This window comes from Gekko japonicus, unplaced genomic scaffold (assembly GCF_001447785.1).
Source record: "Gekko japonicus isolate JY-2015 unplaced genomic scaffold, Gekko_japonicus_V1.1 scaffold2416, whole genome shotgun sequence".
In the NCBI taxonomy this organism is placed as follows: domain Eukaryota; kingdom Metazoa; phylum Chordata; class Lepidosauria; order Squamata; family Gekkonidae; genus Gekko; species Gekko japonicus.
This window is the reverse complement of record NW_015173747.1, coordinates 240649-256293: the sequence shown is the minus strand read 5'-3', so window position 1 is coordinate 256293 and position 15645 is coordinate 240649. Positions and strand designations below refer to the sequence as shown.

Sequence of the window (15645 nt, the reverse complement as noted above, 5' to 3'; positions counted from 1 at the left end):
GGCCCAGGTGTTTGGGGGGGGTTCAACAGTGGGACGGCTTCTAATGTCCTGGCCCCACTGGTGGACCTCCTGAGGGCAACTGGTATTTCTGGCCACTGTGTGACACAGAGTGTTGGACTGGATGGGCCTTTGGCCTGATCCAACATTGGCGTCTCTTATGTTCTTATGTTAAGATGAGCCTCACAGAGTGGTTATTCCACAGGCATGCTGTCACCACTGACACAGACCTCTCTTTGGGCATAATCTGCTTCACCTCTGCAGGCAAATGGAGTTCAATGTGGCCAAGTGCAAGGTGATGCACATTGGAGCCAAAAATCCTAAATATAAATACACATTGATGGGGTCTGAACTGGCAGAGACTGATCAAGAGAGAGATCTTGGAGTTGTAGTAGATTCACCCAAAGGGTGATTAACACATGGAATTCACTGCCACAGGAGGTGGCGGCGGCTACAAGCATGGACGGCTTCAAAAGGGAATTAGATAAGCATATGGAACAGAGGTCCATCAGTGGCTATTAGCCACAAGGTATAGACAGGGACTCTGGGGCAAGTGATGCTCTGTCATCTTGGTGCTTGGGGGGGGTCAACAGTGGGAGGGCTTCTAATGTCCTGGCCCCACTGGCGGACCTCCTGATGTCACTGGTATTTCTGGCCACTGTGTGACACAGAGTGTTGGACTGGACGGGCCTTTGGCCTGATCAAACATTGGCATCTCTTATGTTCTCTTATGTGTTTTAAGGCAGGGCATGGCCATATAGAGTAGGGAACAAAGAAGAAGGTGTAGCTTAGATCAAGGGCCAGTTGTGAAACTGGGGCTATAAAAAGAGAGGAAAGGGAAATGGGAGGAGGCTAGTAGGAGAGAGGAGGCACGGGAACAGAAAGGAAAGCCAAGCCAGTTAGGGGGCGAAGGGAGAAGAAGAAGCACGAAAGGGAGAAGAATTGTCTCAGGGAAGTTCCTAGGCAAAAAGGAGAGTTGCAGTATTATGGCTCATCTCCCTTTATTCATTTTTTTTAAAAATAGCATTTTTATTGAGTTTTATATATTTTTATATCCTGTATTACTTGTTAGTTGTATACAGTATCTTTCCACAACATCTAATAAACAAGAAGAGAAATGTTATCCATACGCACAATACTTGTTAATAAAACACAAAGTCTCTATATTTCTGAGGTAGTGCATATAATCGGGGTTGATAAGCAGTAAGATACTCAAAAAACACAAACCATTTCTCCAAAAAATTATTAACACCTTTCGGATTGTCAAAAGCTATCAATTGCATAGCAATTTTATCTGAAACTATTTATTTATTTAATTCAATTTGTATCCCTCCCTGCCACCCTGCGAAAGTAGATCAAATGGATGATAAACACACTCTTTTTCTTCGTTATGCCAACTGAGTCACGCCATCTATTCAGTTTACTGCTGCCATTTGAAATTTCTTTACTTTACAAGTACCATCAAGTATACTTTGGAAACATATTGATATAGCGCGGCAACTAACATCGCTGAGCATTAGACACAAGGATTAATTCAATATCTATTAAGCTTTAAATAACAGAAAAAATAAAGTACATTAAGGCTGCAGTCACACACACTAAATAATCCACTTTCAATCCACTTTCAGCATACTTTCTAATTGGATTTTGCCAGCTCACTGAAAGTAGATTGAAAGTGGATTATTTAGTGTGTGTGACCGCAGCCTTTGCCAACATACTACTACTACTACTACTAATAATAATATAAGGAAAAACAGAACACTAAATCTAATTACTGTCCCTGACTATACTTTGTTTAGGTATAATAACCTTTCTATTTCTGTTAAGAAGAAGAAGAGATTGGATTTATACCCCGCCCTTGACTACCCAGAGGAGTCTCAGAGCAGCTTACAAACTCCTTTCCCTTCCCCTCCCCAGAACAGACACCCTGGGAGCAATGTTCCCTCTAAGCCAAGCAGTCTTGTGAGCAAAAATTCTACTTTGTGAGCTACTGGCATTAAAGTTGTGAGCGAGCAATTTGGCTACTGCATAAATCAGTTTGCTCTGGAGCCATCCTTCCTGAGCCAAGACAAACACCCTGGGGAGCAATGTTCCCTCTAAGCCCTTAACCACTACAGCACACTGGCTCTCCAACATATGCACTGGCTATCCAACCACTGGCTATCCAACATATGCACTGTCTTTGGCTGCTCTGGTAACCAAGCCTTTCAGGTGCTGTTCTCTTAACAGTGTTTCCTTCACTATCTCCACTTTAACTCCCCTTTCCCCAAATGACCCTGACTTTCCCCAACTTTATAATGTTTAAACTTCTACCAGTCAGGCATGGACCTTACCAACACGGCCAATCACAGGCAAGTCACCTCTTCCTATTAGTCCCACCTGTCTTCTAAACGCATTCTATCAACTGTAAAATTCTTATTCCTTTTCAACTTTTACTGTTTGCTATTTAACAAAAGCCCTCGTTTTGTTGCACTACCTACCATGCTTGTCTGCAGCACCCCCTTCGTAAACAGCAGACACCACTATTTTTCCAATTGGAGAAGCGACGCCTCCTTCAACCGCAAGATCTAATGACCCTTCCTATTAAAGAAAGAGTCGTTCATAAATGATGGAAGAAACTAAACATATAATACCTGCCTTGAATTGTTTTCCAGGATTAAAAATTGTACATACTTATTTTTGTAACAAAAAATACTATTAATAATCCAAAACAATGCTTTTTGCTACTGACAAGGCGGAACTGGAAGTGAATGACCTTAAATTGTCAGTTAGGGTGGCCATGGACTGTGGCTGACAAATGTGTATCTGATCGTGTCATCCCCGTTCTCGTCCAACTTACACTGCCATGCTGATGCAATTCTGGAGACTTGCATACTGGGTATACTATGCAAGAGGATAAGCATTATATAAAAAGCACAAACGTGCACTTCTTTGCAGTTTCAGTTTTTATTGTAGCTACTCTATATATTACATAGTAATTTAATATAAAGAACAAAAAAATAAGGGTGTTTAGAAGAAGAGATTGCATTTATACCCCGCCCTTCACCACCCTTTAAGTGCACAGAGCCGCTGTTTCCCCCCCGCGTGCCCGATCTCCGCGGAGATCAGGCGCGTGGCCTGCAGCCATCCCTCTCCCTCCTCTCTCTCTCAAGAGAAAAGGGAGAGGGGTGGCTGCAGGTGTTGGGGCTTGGGAACGGGGCTGCCCCCGACAGCCAGCTGGCTGGCGGAGGGTAGAAGCCCCCCAAAAGTGGGGGACCCCTGCCAAACCGGGGTGTGTGTGTGTGTTTGGCAACTCTACCCTGGAGTTCATCTCCCTCTCTTGTTCTGTTGCCAGGCAACCCACTCACCCAGACTCTGAGTAGAAATCATCTCCCTCTAGAGGGCAATGTTTCCAGACCAGGGACCCCACTATGTAGGGGAAACAGGTCACAAGCATTCTAATAATAACTAAAATGTTTTTGCAAGCCTTAAACTTGTTTTCAGTGCCAAGGCTCAGTACTGGAAGATATGAAGAAATAATATAGAAAACAATTTCTTTTGGGCACACAGGGCCAACTAGATGAGATGCCATATCTGGGTTTGCCCCCGTGTGTTGGTAAATAATGCCCCTTTGCACCATTTTGGGTCAGGAAAATGGCATGGGGGGGAGAGGCAGGAGCTTCTCCCCACCACCAACACTGCAGTGGTCGTGACTAGAATCCAGTCCCCATGGCACTCTTTGAAGGTGTTTCAGTTCTCTACAAAATGGAGGCGTGGCCTGAGGACATTGTCTCACACAGTTTGCCCCTGAGCATTAACAACAACTGTCACATGTGATATTATGAAGAGGAAATTCTAATATACTTAAATGGGTTGGACATAAAGGCGTCCATTCAGGAACAGACTGTACTTGGGCAAAGAAGGAGTCCTGCGATTATTTTGGATTTCCTAGTTGAGCTATGTCCTTAAGAGGCTTCAGAGCAGCTTTTTTGGTAGTATGGGAGATTGCAGAAGACAGGAAAAGATGGAAAAAAATGTTTATGGTTCTTTGGATCCAAGCCAATGTGAATTTGATCCCCAGCCCTTTTTATTTTAGAGGTTGAACGCTACTGCTATATCCAAACAAAGAAACGGAGTCTTACAAACTTATATCCTGCTTTTACATTACCTTCTTAATATGCAGAAGTCGCACGTCTTTCCCCATAATCTGATCAGGTGAAAACTAGAAAAATTAAAGAAACACCAGTTAATCATAACTTTTCTTCAAATGAAAATATATAACATGAAGTACAAAACTTAAAATGATGCACGGGCCCTTCCAGACCTGATCTTGTCCAAACACTCCAAATTGCAGGGTTAAAGGCAAGTTCATACTAGGGCTGCCAAGTGGGGGCGGGGGGCAGGTAAACCCCCGCTTTGGAGGCCCGATTTCTGCCGCCACGGAATCAGGCCCCGGGGGGAACTCCGCCCCCCCGAAGTGCAGTGTGGCTGCATCACCAGAGGTGACCCAACCACATCGATCACGTTGGGGGCGTGGCCCGGATCGTCGGAGGGAAAACTCTATGGTTTTCCCTCCGACGATCCGGGCCACGCCCCCAACGTGGTCGACGTTGTGCGTCACTTCCGGTGACGCGCTGGTGGCACGCGCGCACACATCCAAGGACGGCTCTGCCGGTGAGTTTTTTTGACTTGGCAACCCTAGTTCATACCATAGCCGAGAAAACTTAAAATATCCTCAATATCAAAAGTAACTTTAGAGAAACAACACAAATGAAAGAACAGATGGCCTATATTTCAGATCCTCCTTACCATTGTGTAGGGATCGAAGTCTTCCACATACTTCTGGAAGCCCTGAAAATAAAACAGATAATCAAACATGTGCATGCAATCATAAATACAGGTAAGCACCTAAGCAAACTAAGCTACAAAAGAACTTGAGATGAAGACACATACAGTTGCCAGTGTTCCTCCTGACAGTGAGAAGACATATTTATGCAGCACCTTAAAACTGAATTTGTGTTTATGATTTGGTAAACAAACAGTATGGGGTGGCCTACTCTATTCAGTGAGAATGCTTAGAATTTAGTTGCTGAAGATTTAGTTTGTTTAGCCATAGTGAGAATTACAGCAAGTGAACCTATAATGGGTAATTTTGAACTCGAGTAGTGTAATTAAGAGCTGAACTAGATGGTACCAGAAGGCAGCATCCCCCCCAATGATGGTGGCCCTAACCATGGCTCTTTTTGTATCAGGAACTCCTTCGCATATTAGGTGACACACCCCTAACGTAGCCAATCCTCCAAGAGCTTACAGAGCTCTTCTCACAGGGGCTACTGTAAGCTCTTGGAGGATTGGCTACATTAGGGGTGTGTCGCCTAATATGCAAAGGAGTTCCTGCTACAAAAAGAGTCCTGGAGAGTTGCCCCCTGAGGTGCTGTTAAAAGGAGCTGTTAAAAGGTGCTGTTAAAAGGAGCTGTTAAAACTCTATGGTTTTCCCTCGGATGATTGTGGCCTCACCTTCAACGTCCCCTACGTGCTTGCGTCACTTCCGTGTGATGTGCTTGCCACGCGCGCGTGAAGGCTCCCGGAGCAAGGCTGGACTCCCCCGCTCCGGAACAGGTAAGCACTTGGCAACCCTATGCATAACTAATATTGTTGCATAAAGTCTACCATTCTGCTCAGCAAGGTTTGAAGCCTGACTCCAGCCTAAGGAGCCACTTCTGCTGAAGAAAGTTTCCTTAAGCTACAGGAAGTCTTTAAAGATTGCTGAGTGGAGTGGTAGGATACATCATCACATTTTGTAAAGAATACTAAAATGAAAATGAACGAGGCACTGCAACATTGGACCACAATTATTAAACTGATATGTGATTTTACTGTGTACGGTATCCCAATGAGGCCAGAGCTATATTTATGGGAGGGGACAGATGTTTCTGCTGTCAGGAAAGATCTCATTTCTTATATGTTGGTGGCAGCCAAGATTTGAGTGGCTAGGCATTGGAAAATCAGTATACAACCCTCATCGAATATGTGGTTCAGTAAGTGATGGGAATACCTGGTCATGGACAAAATATCAGATGTTATTTCCTTGGTGGAGAATCCGGACTTTCATTCAGATTATTTGGAACGTGGGTTCCCTTTTCTTGAATATATGGAAAAACATAGTAAGCTTAAAATGGAACTTCCTGATCATTTGAAGGTTATATATTAAATATTAAATATAAATAAATTAAAAACACTGTTTTGTTTTATTGCTTGTGTGTTTATTGTGTTTCTAATTATGTTGTTATTGTTGTGGTTGCCTAATAGTATGTGCTACCGTAAATTGTTGTTATATAAATATAAAAGATTATTAAGTTGGGGAAAAAAGAATGGGAAGTTGATCTAGGCATCCCACAGAATTTGAGTAAATGGTCTAGAATAGTCGTGATCTTTGTCGTGACATCTTCATAACAAACAGATGTCATCCCTGAAGAAAAATTATCTGGGAAAATATGCTTTAAGAAAGAGTAGAAACAATATCTTCAGACAAAAACAGTCAGGATCTAACAAGCAAAGAAATGCTACTCTAAAATAAACATTCTGAAATGGATTTGATATTCCCAGGAAAGTGTCACCGAATTGCTCTCTATGTACAGTACTCTACAGCAATGTTCCCTCTAAGCTGTGGAGTCTTGTGAGCAAAAATCCTACTTTGTGAGCCACTGGCATTAAAGTTTTGAGTGAGCGTTTTGGCTGCTGCATAAATTAGTTTGCTCTGGAGCCATCCTTCCTGAGCTAAGACAAAAAGGTGTGAGCCGGGGGCTAAAAAACTGTGTGCTAGCTCACACTAACTCAGCTTAGAGGGAACACTGCTCTACTGTAGTCCTTACAACAGACATATAAGGTAAGCCAGGTAGCATTATCCACATATTGCAGAAACAGAGAAAGTGGCTTGCATAGCGCAACCTAGCGAGCCTGTGGCTAAGACCAGCCAGTGACTTTCCAGATCACAACTAATTCTCCTAGCCATGGTGCTAGTCTTGCCCTGTGCTATTTAAGTGCTTAACGGAGAACGGGAAAACTACTGGTAATGTGGAAAATGCGGGAAGACAACATGTTTCTTGGATTTGAAGTTCACTTTCTTATTTGACAGACTGAAAGGAACAGCACATGGTACAAAGGCCCAAAGTTCCACCAAGCATCTTTCTGATTTGTTCCAAATTCACAGATAGCAACCTTCAGGCTGGAATCCCCATACATTGACCATGTGTTCCATAAAAGAAACATTAACTTAAGATTGTAAGGTCCAAATCTGATTCATGCCCCACGCTCCAGGTAACAAGGAAAGTTCTTTATTATTTACTTCATTCATACTCCACCTTTTCTCCCAATGGGGACCTAAACTGGTTTACACCATTTTTCTCTTATCCATTGTGTCCTCACAACAATCCTGTTCAGTAGGCCAGCCTGAGAGTATGTGACTGGTTCAAGGTCACCCAACAAGCTTCTGTGTAGAGTACAGATTTGAACCTGGGCCTCCCAGATCCTAAACTGATACTCTTACTACTACACCACAGTGTCTGGACACTGTTCAGATAATATTGGGAGGCCTAGGGTTGCCAAAACCCCTCCCCCGGTTTGCCAGGGGTCCCCCGTTTTTTGGGGGGGTTCTACCAGATGGCCGGCGGGGGAAGCCCCGCCCCAACACCCACAGCCACCCATCTCTCTTCCTTTAAGTGTGTGGAACTCGTGTTTCCTCCCAAGCCTGATCTCCGCAAGCTTGCCGGGAAATGCCAGCTTCGTGCTCTTAAAAGGGAAACGCGGCTGCTCTTAAAGGGGAAACGGCAGCTCCTGTATTTAAAGGGGAAACGCCGGCTCCTTTAAGTGCAGGGAACTGCCGTTTCTGGAGAACTGCGCACAGGCAGGAGGGGGGGCGGACGTCCCCAACATGACATCATCACGTCGGGGATGCGCCGCCCCCTCCAGGAACGCCCCCAAAGTCCCCCGCTGGGGGTGGAAGATGGACTTGGCAACCCTAGGCAGGCCTGTAAGTAATTAATTCCAAACATGTATGCAAACTTCGATGGGTTTTGTTCAGTATTTGCTAGAATTAATAAAATATTCAGATTCTGTGAAAGTGTACCACTTATATTTGTAAGGTAGGTGAGTTATACCTGGAATGTTATAAACTATTTAACATGCATGTTATTAAATTCGGCAAAAACAGTGGTTAACCATTGTTAAATGTATTTGTTTATGTAAAGTCTGAGTGGGATCCCTCAGTTAATCCCCTTGGGGGGATTTTTTTTTAGCAATTCTACCTCCCACTCCAGGCCACTGTATGTCAGCACTGTTTCTCAGGGGGCCTTGAACTCTCACAACAGCATTTTAGGAAGTTTTAGTGGTGAGGTTCAAAGTTCTGCAAACGAAGCTCTTTTTATGGATCGCTGATTCCAGTCCCCTTTCCTACTACACACTGTTGCTCTTTGATGAAGAATAATGGTTGATTCAAAAGAGGGATTGCAAGGGAGATTGGAGGAGGTAGCTTTTGTGGGGTCACAGTTCAGTGGTAGAGCATATACTTTTAGGGCTGCCAGTCCCCAGGTTGGGCCTGGAGACTGCTTGAAATTACAACTGATCTCCAGACAATCAGTTCCTCTGGAGAAAATGGTTGCCCTGGTGGGTGGACTCTATGGCATCATATTCTGCTGAAGTCCCTCCCCTCCCCTCCCCACTGTCACAGGCTGGGGTGCCAGTCAAAGGGAGTCCAGAACAGGCCAAGGTCTGGATCCAAGAAGACAGTGCAAAGTCCAAAGCCAAGCCGGGGTCAGGAGCCAGAAACACAGAGCCAAGTCCAAAATCACTAACCAAAACTGTAGTCCAAAGCCAAGCTGGGGTCAGGAGCCAGAAACACAGAACCAAGTCCAAAATCACTAACCAAAACCATAGTCCAAAGCCAAGCCAGGGTCAGGAGCCAGAAACACAGAGGCAAGTTCAAATCACTAACCAGAAATGTAGTCCAAAGCCAAGCCGGGGTCAGGAGCCAGAAACACAGAACCAAGTCCAAAATCACTAACCAAAACCATAGTCCAAAGCCAAGCCAGGGTCAGGAGCCAGAAACACAGAGCCAAGTCCAAAATCACTAACCAGAAGCGTAGTCCAAAGCCAAGCCAGGGTCAGGAGCCAGAAACACAGAGCCGAGTCCAAAATCACTAACCAGAAGCATAGTCCAAAGCCAAGCCAGGGTCAGTAGCCGGAAACACAGAGCCAAGTCCAAAATCACTAACCAGAAGCATAGTCCAAAGCCAAGCTGGGGTCAGGAGCCCGAAACACAGAGCCAAGTCCAAAATCACTAACCAGAAGCGTAGTCCAAAGCCAAGCCGGGGTCAGGAGCCAGAAACACAGAGCCAAGTCCAAAATCACTAACTAGAAGCATAGTCCAAAGCCAAGCCGGGGTCAGGAGCCAGGAACACAGAGCCAAGTCCAAAGCCATAGGATCCAAAGGTCTAGGTGCAAGAGCCAAGCCAACATGGTTGCAAGCAGCATGAAGCTGACTTGTTGCTTCCACAAAGAGTACTTCCCAGAGTGTGGAGTTAAATGCTGCTACCAATTAGCAAGTTGCATGATCGCCCAGGCTCCTGTTAGAACTCTGGGCTAGCTGAGCGTCTCCCCTGTAGCCTGGCGTCTCTTTGCCTGGTTGCTACGTTTTGCCGCAGTCACTCCCTTAAATGAGTCACACGTGGGGGTGAGTCTGAAAGACTTTCAGCTTGCAGTTCTTCCTTCTTATCTGAGTCAGGTGTGAAGACTGTTGCTGCAGGCACTTGCCAGCTATCCTCCTCTGCTGCTTCAGAGGGGCCAGCTGTGGTTTCTGCAGGCTCTGTCAGCTCATCATCCACACCCATGACACCCACCCCAGACGCCACCCTCAAACTTCCAGGAATTTCCTAACCCAGAGTGGAACCCTATGTATTTTGCATCCAGGTTCTGTCTACTAAAGTAGTAACTACAGCATTTCTAGTTAAAAGATCTTGGACATAGCAGGGTTGCGGAAGACCTCTACCAGAAAGTCAGACAAGAAAATACTGGGCTAGATGGACCACTGGCATGATCTGGTGTAGGCCAGTTTTCTATGATGTGTCCAGTTTATTCATATTATAAGAGCAGCTTGTGTAAATTGGCTAACAATAGCAATAACCACATGGAGATTATATAAATATGGAAGGTTCCTAGAGATTTTGAAATTCCATAGACACCCAATGCTTAGAATTATTAATTTTCATTAAATGAATCAACAACCTCAATTGAAAAGTATCATAGAACTGCAACCACCAGAGTTACAACTTTAAGGATGTTAGAGACAACATTTCTAACTCAGTAAGATTCCCCACCCCAGTTTATATAGTTTAAAATGATAGATTGCCTCTGTTTAAAATAAAATGGAAAATGGTGTTCAGAGGAACTGGGGAAAAAAAATGAATTTCAGCAGCACGATCATTTTGACGTCAGCATTACATTACCTGCGAGACCAGGACACCCATTTTCTAATGATTACCATCAAATTTCAGTTGCTTTACCTCATCATTAAAGTTAATATTTTGTATCAGGATAATATTCTATGACCATTTACTCCTAAATATCGTATCATATGGTAAGAACTGGACTTACTGCCTTTGAGTACAACAATCTGATCCTCTAGAGATTTATGCAGACCACTGTTTCCTAACCAGTGGGCCATGAGGCAAAAGTGGATTGTGAATCCTGTGAGTTGTAGGCTTTTGCAATTTTATTGATTTGTGCATGCTCTTTTTTCTAAGCAGGTCACCATATCAAGTAAATTTGGACTTGTGAGTCATCATACCGAAAAGGTTGGGAACCACTGATCTAAACAACATAAATATCAACTGTAATCTATTTTTAGTCCCGTAGCTGCACTGCAATCTGATGCTCACTTCACTATGGCTTCTTTGGGGGTGGATCCAAAAGGCCCTTCCCACTTACAGAGAAGAGTCTTCTGCTCACGGAAGCCTGTTTTATCCTTCACTATAGCAATACATGCGAAAATGGAATTAAAACCAAGAGGTTCTGCAACCTCTTGCACTGGCAAAAGTATAAGCATTGCCATACAGCATACTTTTACAATATGTGAACTTCTGATAGTGAATTTTAAAAGCTTCTTCTGGTATTATATTTTGTTCCCATTGCTCTGTTTGTAATAAGGAAAGGATTTGAATTCCCATTTTATCAAGGTAAGATAGATCTCTCTAGGAGACAGAAGCATGGAAAGATGCTAGTTTGAGACGTGCAATTGGCAATTCTCCCAAATTTCAGGCAGAAATAGTAGAAGGCACCATATATTTATGGCTTTAAACTTTTCACATCACATTCACATGATACTTTGTGGGAGTGCATCCATCACCCAAGTATTTCTTCTCACTAAGCTACAGAAAGGGGGGAGAATGGACCCATTCTACATGCTATCTGATTTTGAGAAAACACTGTGCACAAAAATGCTAATAAGGGATGACACTGATCACTCTGAACATGGGCTAAATGTTCTGGTCAGACAGCGTGCCTTTCAGACACATATCTGCTGAACTAGGGTTGCCAGGTCCATCTTCCACCCCCAGCAGGGGACTTTGGGGGCATTGGGGATGTCCGCCGCCCCCCCACATGCCCGTGCGCCAGATCTCCAGAAACGGCAGTTCCCTGCACTTAAAGGAGCCGGCGTTTCCCTTTTAAATGCAGGAGCTGACGTTTCCCCTTTAAGAGCAGCCGCATTTCCCTTTTAAGAGCATGAAGCTGGCATTTCCCTGAAAGCTTGCGGAGATCGGGCTTGGGAGGAAACACGGGTTCCACACACTTAAAGGGAGAGAGATGGGTGGCTGTGGGTGTTGGGGGTGGGGCTTCCCCCGCTGGCCATCTGGCCGCCGGCGGGTAGAACCCCCCCAAAAAGAGGGACCCCTGGCAAACCGGGGGGTTAGGCAACCCTATGCTGAACTGTCTCCTCGCACTCAATAAAATGAAAATGTAAAGATAGTATTGGAAAATAAAAGCAGAGTGCAGCTGAAGACACTGAGACACCACCAGAAAAACAAACAGCCAAATTTGGCCAAATCACTTTGGATTGGAAAGGTAATTTAAGTCAGACTAGTTATCCTCTTTGAGGTAACAAATAGGGTACATCAGAACAGATTTTGACCTGTTTAATTGTGAGTGTACATTGCTATATGACTGTATTTGTTATCTGAAACGAAAGTAGAAAATAAAGGAAGGAAGAAAATTTTGGCATCAAAGCACAACTGAAACTCAAAAATACCACACAAAGAAGAAAGAAAATGTTATTTTACTTGTTTTTTGTTAGTTTTAAATGATGAATTGTAAACCACCATCCTTTTAAACATCTCTTGAGGCTGGAAAAAAAAGAGACAAATTGCCAAACTAGGAATTAATTGTTTATATAAACACACAAACAAATGACCTTCAACCTTATACATTCTGTTTATAAATATAAAGTTAATTGGAGTCATTAGAAATAATCCTTGTGATTTTGTCAAGGCTCCAGTAGTTTCTGGCACAACACGGCTAAGGATGCTTTTGAAGACTGCTGCATTTCATGAAATTCCCCTATACATATCTAATGATGCCATGAAAAATCCCCTTGCTTAGCTTCACCTTTTTTGGTATTTTGTGAGATCAAGATTATTTTGCCTACCCAATTAGAATTTTAGTCACACCTGTAATATGCCCAAATAGCTGCAGTTAAAGGACAACACACAACTTATACGAGAGAATGCATCTTGATAGCTGCAGTGAATGGACAACACACAATTTATACAAGGAAACGCATCTTGACAGCAAGATTTTTTGTCAAGGCTCCAATAATTTCTGGCACAACACTGCCAAGGATGCTTCTGAAGACGGCTGCATTTCATGAAATTCCCCTATACATATCTAATGATGCCATGAAAAATCCCCTCACCTAGATTCACCATTTTTGGTATTTTGTGAGATCAAAATTATCTTGCCTACCCAATTAGAATTTTAGTCACACCTGTAATATGTCCAAATAACTGAATGTTGCAGAGAAAGGGCAACACACAAATTATACAAGAGAATGCATCTTGACAGCAAGAATTTTCTCAGGGAAATTTTTTAAAGGCTTTGCAGTTGAGCAAAGCACGTCACAACATGAAATAATAGATAACTTAAGAAATAAATTAGTGGCCAACACTATTATTCAGAAATCAAAGTAGATGAGTTTCTAGGAGCTTCATATTTGGATCTCTCTAGTGTTTTTGTTTTTGGGGCTGCAGTGGCTCAGAGGACAAGATGCTGAGCTGCAGGCCAGAATGTCTGTAGTTCGGCAGTTCGAGACCCTAGTACCACGTGACGGAGTGAGCTCCCGTCTTGGGCCCCAGTTCCTGCCAACCTAGCAGTTCGAAAGCAAGAAATTGCAATTAGATAAATAGTACTGCTTCGGTGGGAAGGTAACAGCTTTCCGTGTGCCTCATCATTTAGTCATGCTGGCCACATGACCATGGAAACATCTTCAGACAGTGCTGGCTCTTTGGCTTGGAAACGGAGATGAGCACCGCCCCCTAGAGTTGGATTCGACTAGCTTTCGAGCAAGGGAAACCTTTACCTTTACTACTGTTTTTGTGGATTTTTTGTTATTACAAAGTGTAATGTGTTTTAAATGTTTGGTTTTGTTAAAATAATTTCCCGCATTCTTTGCATTTATTTCCCTCATGAGAAATAGCTTGAAAATTGACTTGAGTTGAAGGTTTAAGCCTGAGAGCAAGTTTACATTGTTATGGCAGGGTAGCATTTCTTAACAGACCCACCATTTCATCACATAACACATCTAAGCTCCAAGCCTGGCTGAAGTTGATAATGAAACTAGGGGTGTGCAAAAAAAAAACAATAAAATTCTTTGCTCTCCTAATTCAGGTCTATTGGACCTGAAAAATATTGGTATTCCGAATATTCTCAAATACCAATAGTTTTGTATTGGGATTCGGATAAATATTCAGGAAACCCGAATTTATTCGGCTCTATTATACCCTATGGGGACTGTCCCCTTAGGGTATAACGGAGAACTGGGTCTGAGGGTTTTTGGGGCTTGAGGGGCTGTTTTTTGAGGTAGAGGCATCAAATTTCCAGCATAGCTGCTGGTGGCTCTCCTCAACCCCCCCCCCCCCAAGTGCAACTCGGTGAGTGAACTCAGAAAGCACTGAAAGAGACTAGTGATGGCAAACCTTTTAGAGACCGAGTGCCCAAACTGCGACCCAAAACCCACTTATTTATCGCAAAGTGCCAACACGGCAATTTAACCTGAATACTGAGGCTTTACTTTAGAAAAAACAACTCATACATTAACTTAAGATGATCCAAACAAAGTAAGGAAAGCAATCCCAAATGCTTTCATTTACTTAAAATTATTTGGCAAATTCGACACTTTAATGATGGTCTGGGCCTGGCTGGGGTGATGGCACGTGTGCCCACAGAGAGGGCTCTGAGTGCCACCTCTGGCACCCCTGCCATAGGTTCGCCGCCACCCCCCCAAAGTCATATAATATCGGTTTTTATTCAAGTGTGGCTATATCAGTAGTTGAATCAGATTCTCCAATTTGTATTCAGCTGAATAAATACCCAAAAACTACTGGTAAGTTATTTGTTGGGTATTTATTAAGCTTGGTATATACCAAGGGCACATCCCTAAAGGATACCTTAGCACAGCTTATCTACTAGTAGAGATATATATCAAAGGATTATGATGACTCTAACCAAAAGTATATTCAATATAGTTCCTTCATCCATGCTAAAAAACAAATATCCACAGATCATTCCATACCATAGGATTTTCATAACTCTCTTGTAAAGGTAAATATCTTTGGGCAATGTCTTTCGTTGTGGTGAGCATGGTTCTAATGTCAAAGTGTAAAAGGTCTTTAGCAGATAAGAACTGTAAAGTACAGAGGAATGTCATAGAAATATCATAGAAATTAAACATAATCAACAACAACAACCAGTATGTTCTACACAGGAATCCCCATTGTATGTCATAGGCAAGTCATAATGATAAAGTAGTCATTAAGAGATTCTTTAGTAACTTTATCTATAAAGAAAGATGAATTTTTTAAGGCTGATTCTCATGTTATTTTTTGAAACAGAAAAGGCCTCACAGGGCAATTTTGTTATGCCATTTTCCTTGTGACACACATCTCAATGGTTTTTATTTTAAAATATATTATTGTTAATATAAACACTGCATATATAGGAGACACTATGCATTTCTTTCCACTCCGATTTTCCTTGTTTTATTTTTTCTCAATCTGAAACCTACTTTCATTCTATGATACCCCTAAATACATAAATAATGAACAATGAGAAGGCTTTGGTTGACATAGAGTGTCAGAAAGTGTGGCTAGCTACCACCAAATTAATTTGCTTTCATAAATTAGATGAGAAAAATATGTGGTAAAATTGTGGTAAAATTCCAGTGAGCATTAAAAAACCCAGATTGGGAAACAGAGGACAATGACATATAGGGCATGACTCAACAATTTGGGCAGATGTGCACTCCTACATAATAAACAGCATAAGAAGCTTCCCAGTGGAGGAAGTTTTCTTTTCAGTTCTTCACAATATACTGAACCTAGCCTGTAGCAACCTGTGTAATATTTC

The 15645-nt window shown here is 42.8% G+C and overlaps 1 protein-coding gene across 1 annotated transcript in view; it reads right to left on the bottom strand.

The window, feature by feature from the left end:
• The window catches only part of USH1C (Usher syndrome 1C), a 120176-nt gene that overhangs the window by 7166 nt on the left and 97365 nt on the right, over positions 1–15645 (bottom strand). The window contains exons 15-17 of the mRNA XM_015423477.1: positions 4786–4827; positions 4145–4198; positions 2478–2577 (exon numbers count right to left, since the gene is read on the bottom strand). Of these exons, the coding sequence (XP_015278963.1) occupies positions 2478–2577; positions 4145–4198; positions 4786–4827 (196 nt within the window). The remainder of the gene's footprint in view (positions 1–2477; positions 2578–4144; positions 4199–4785; positions 4828–15645) is intronic.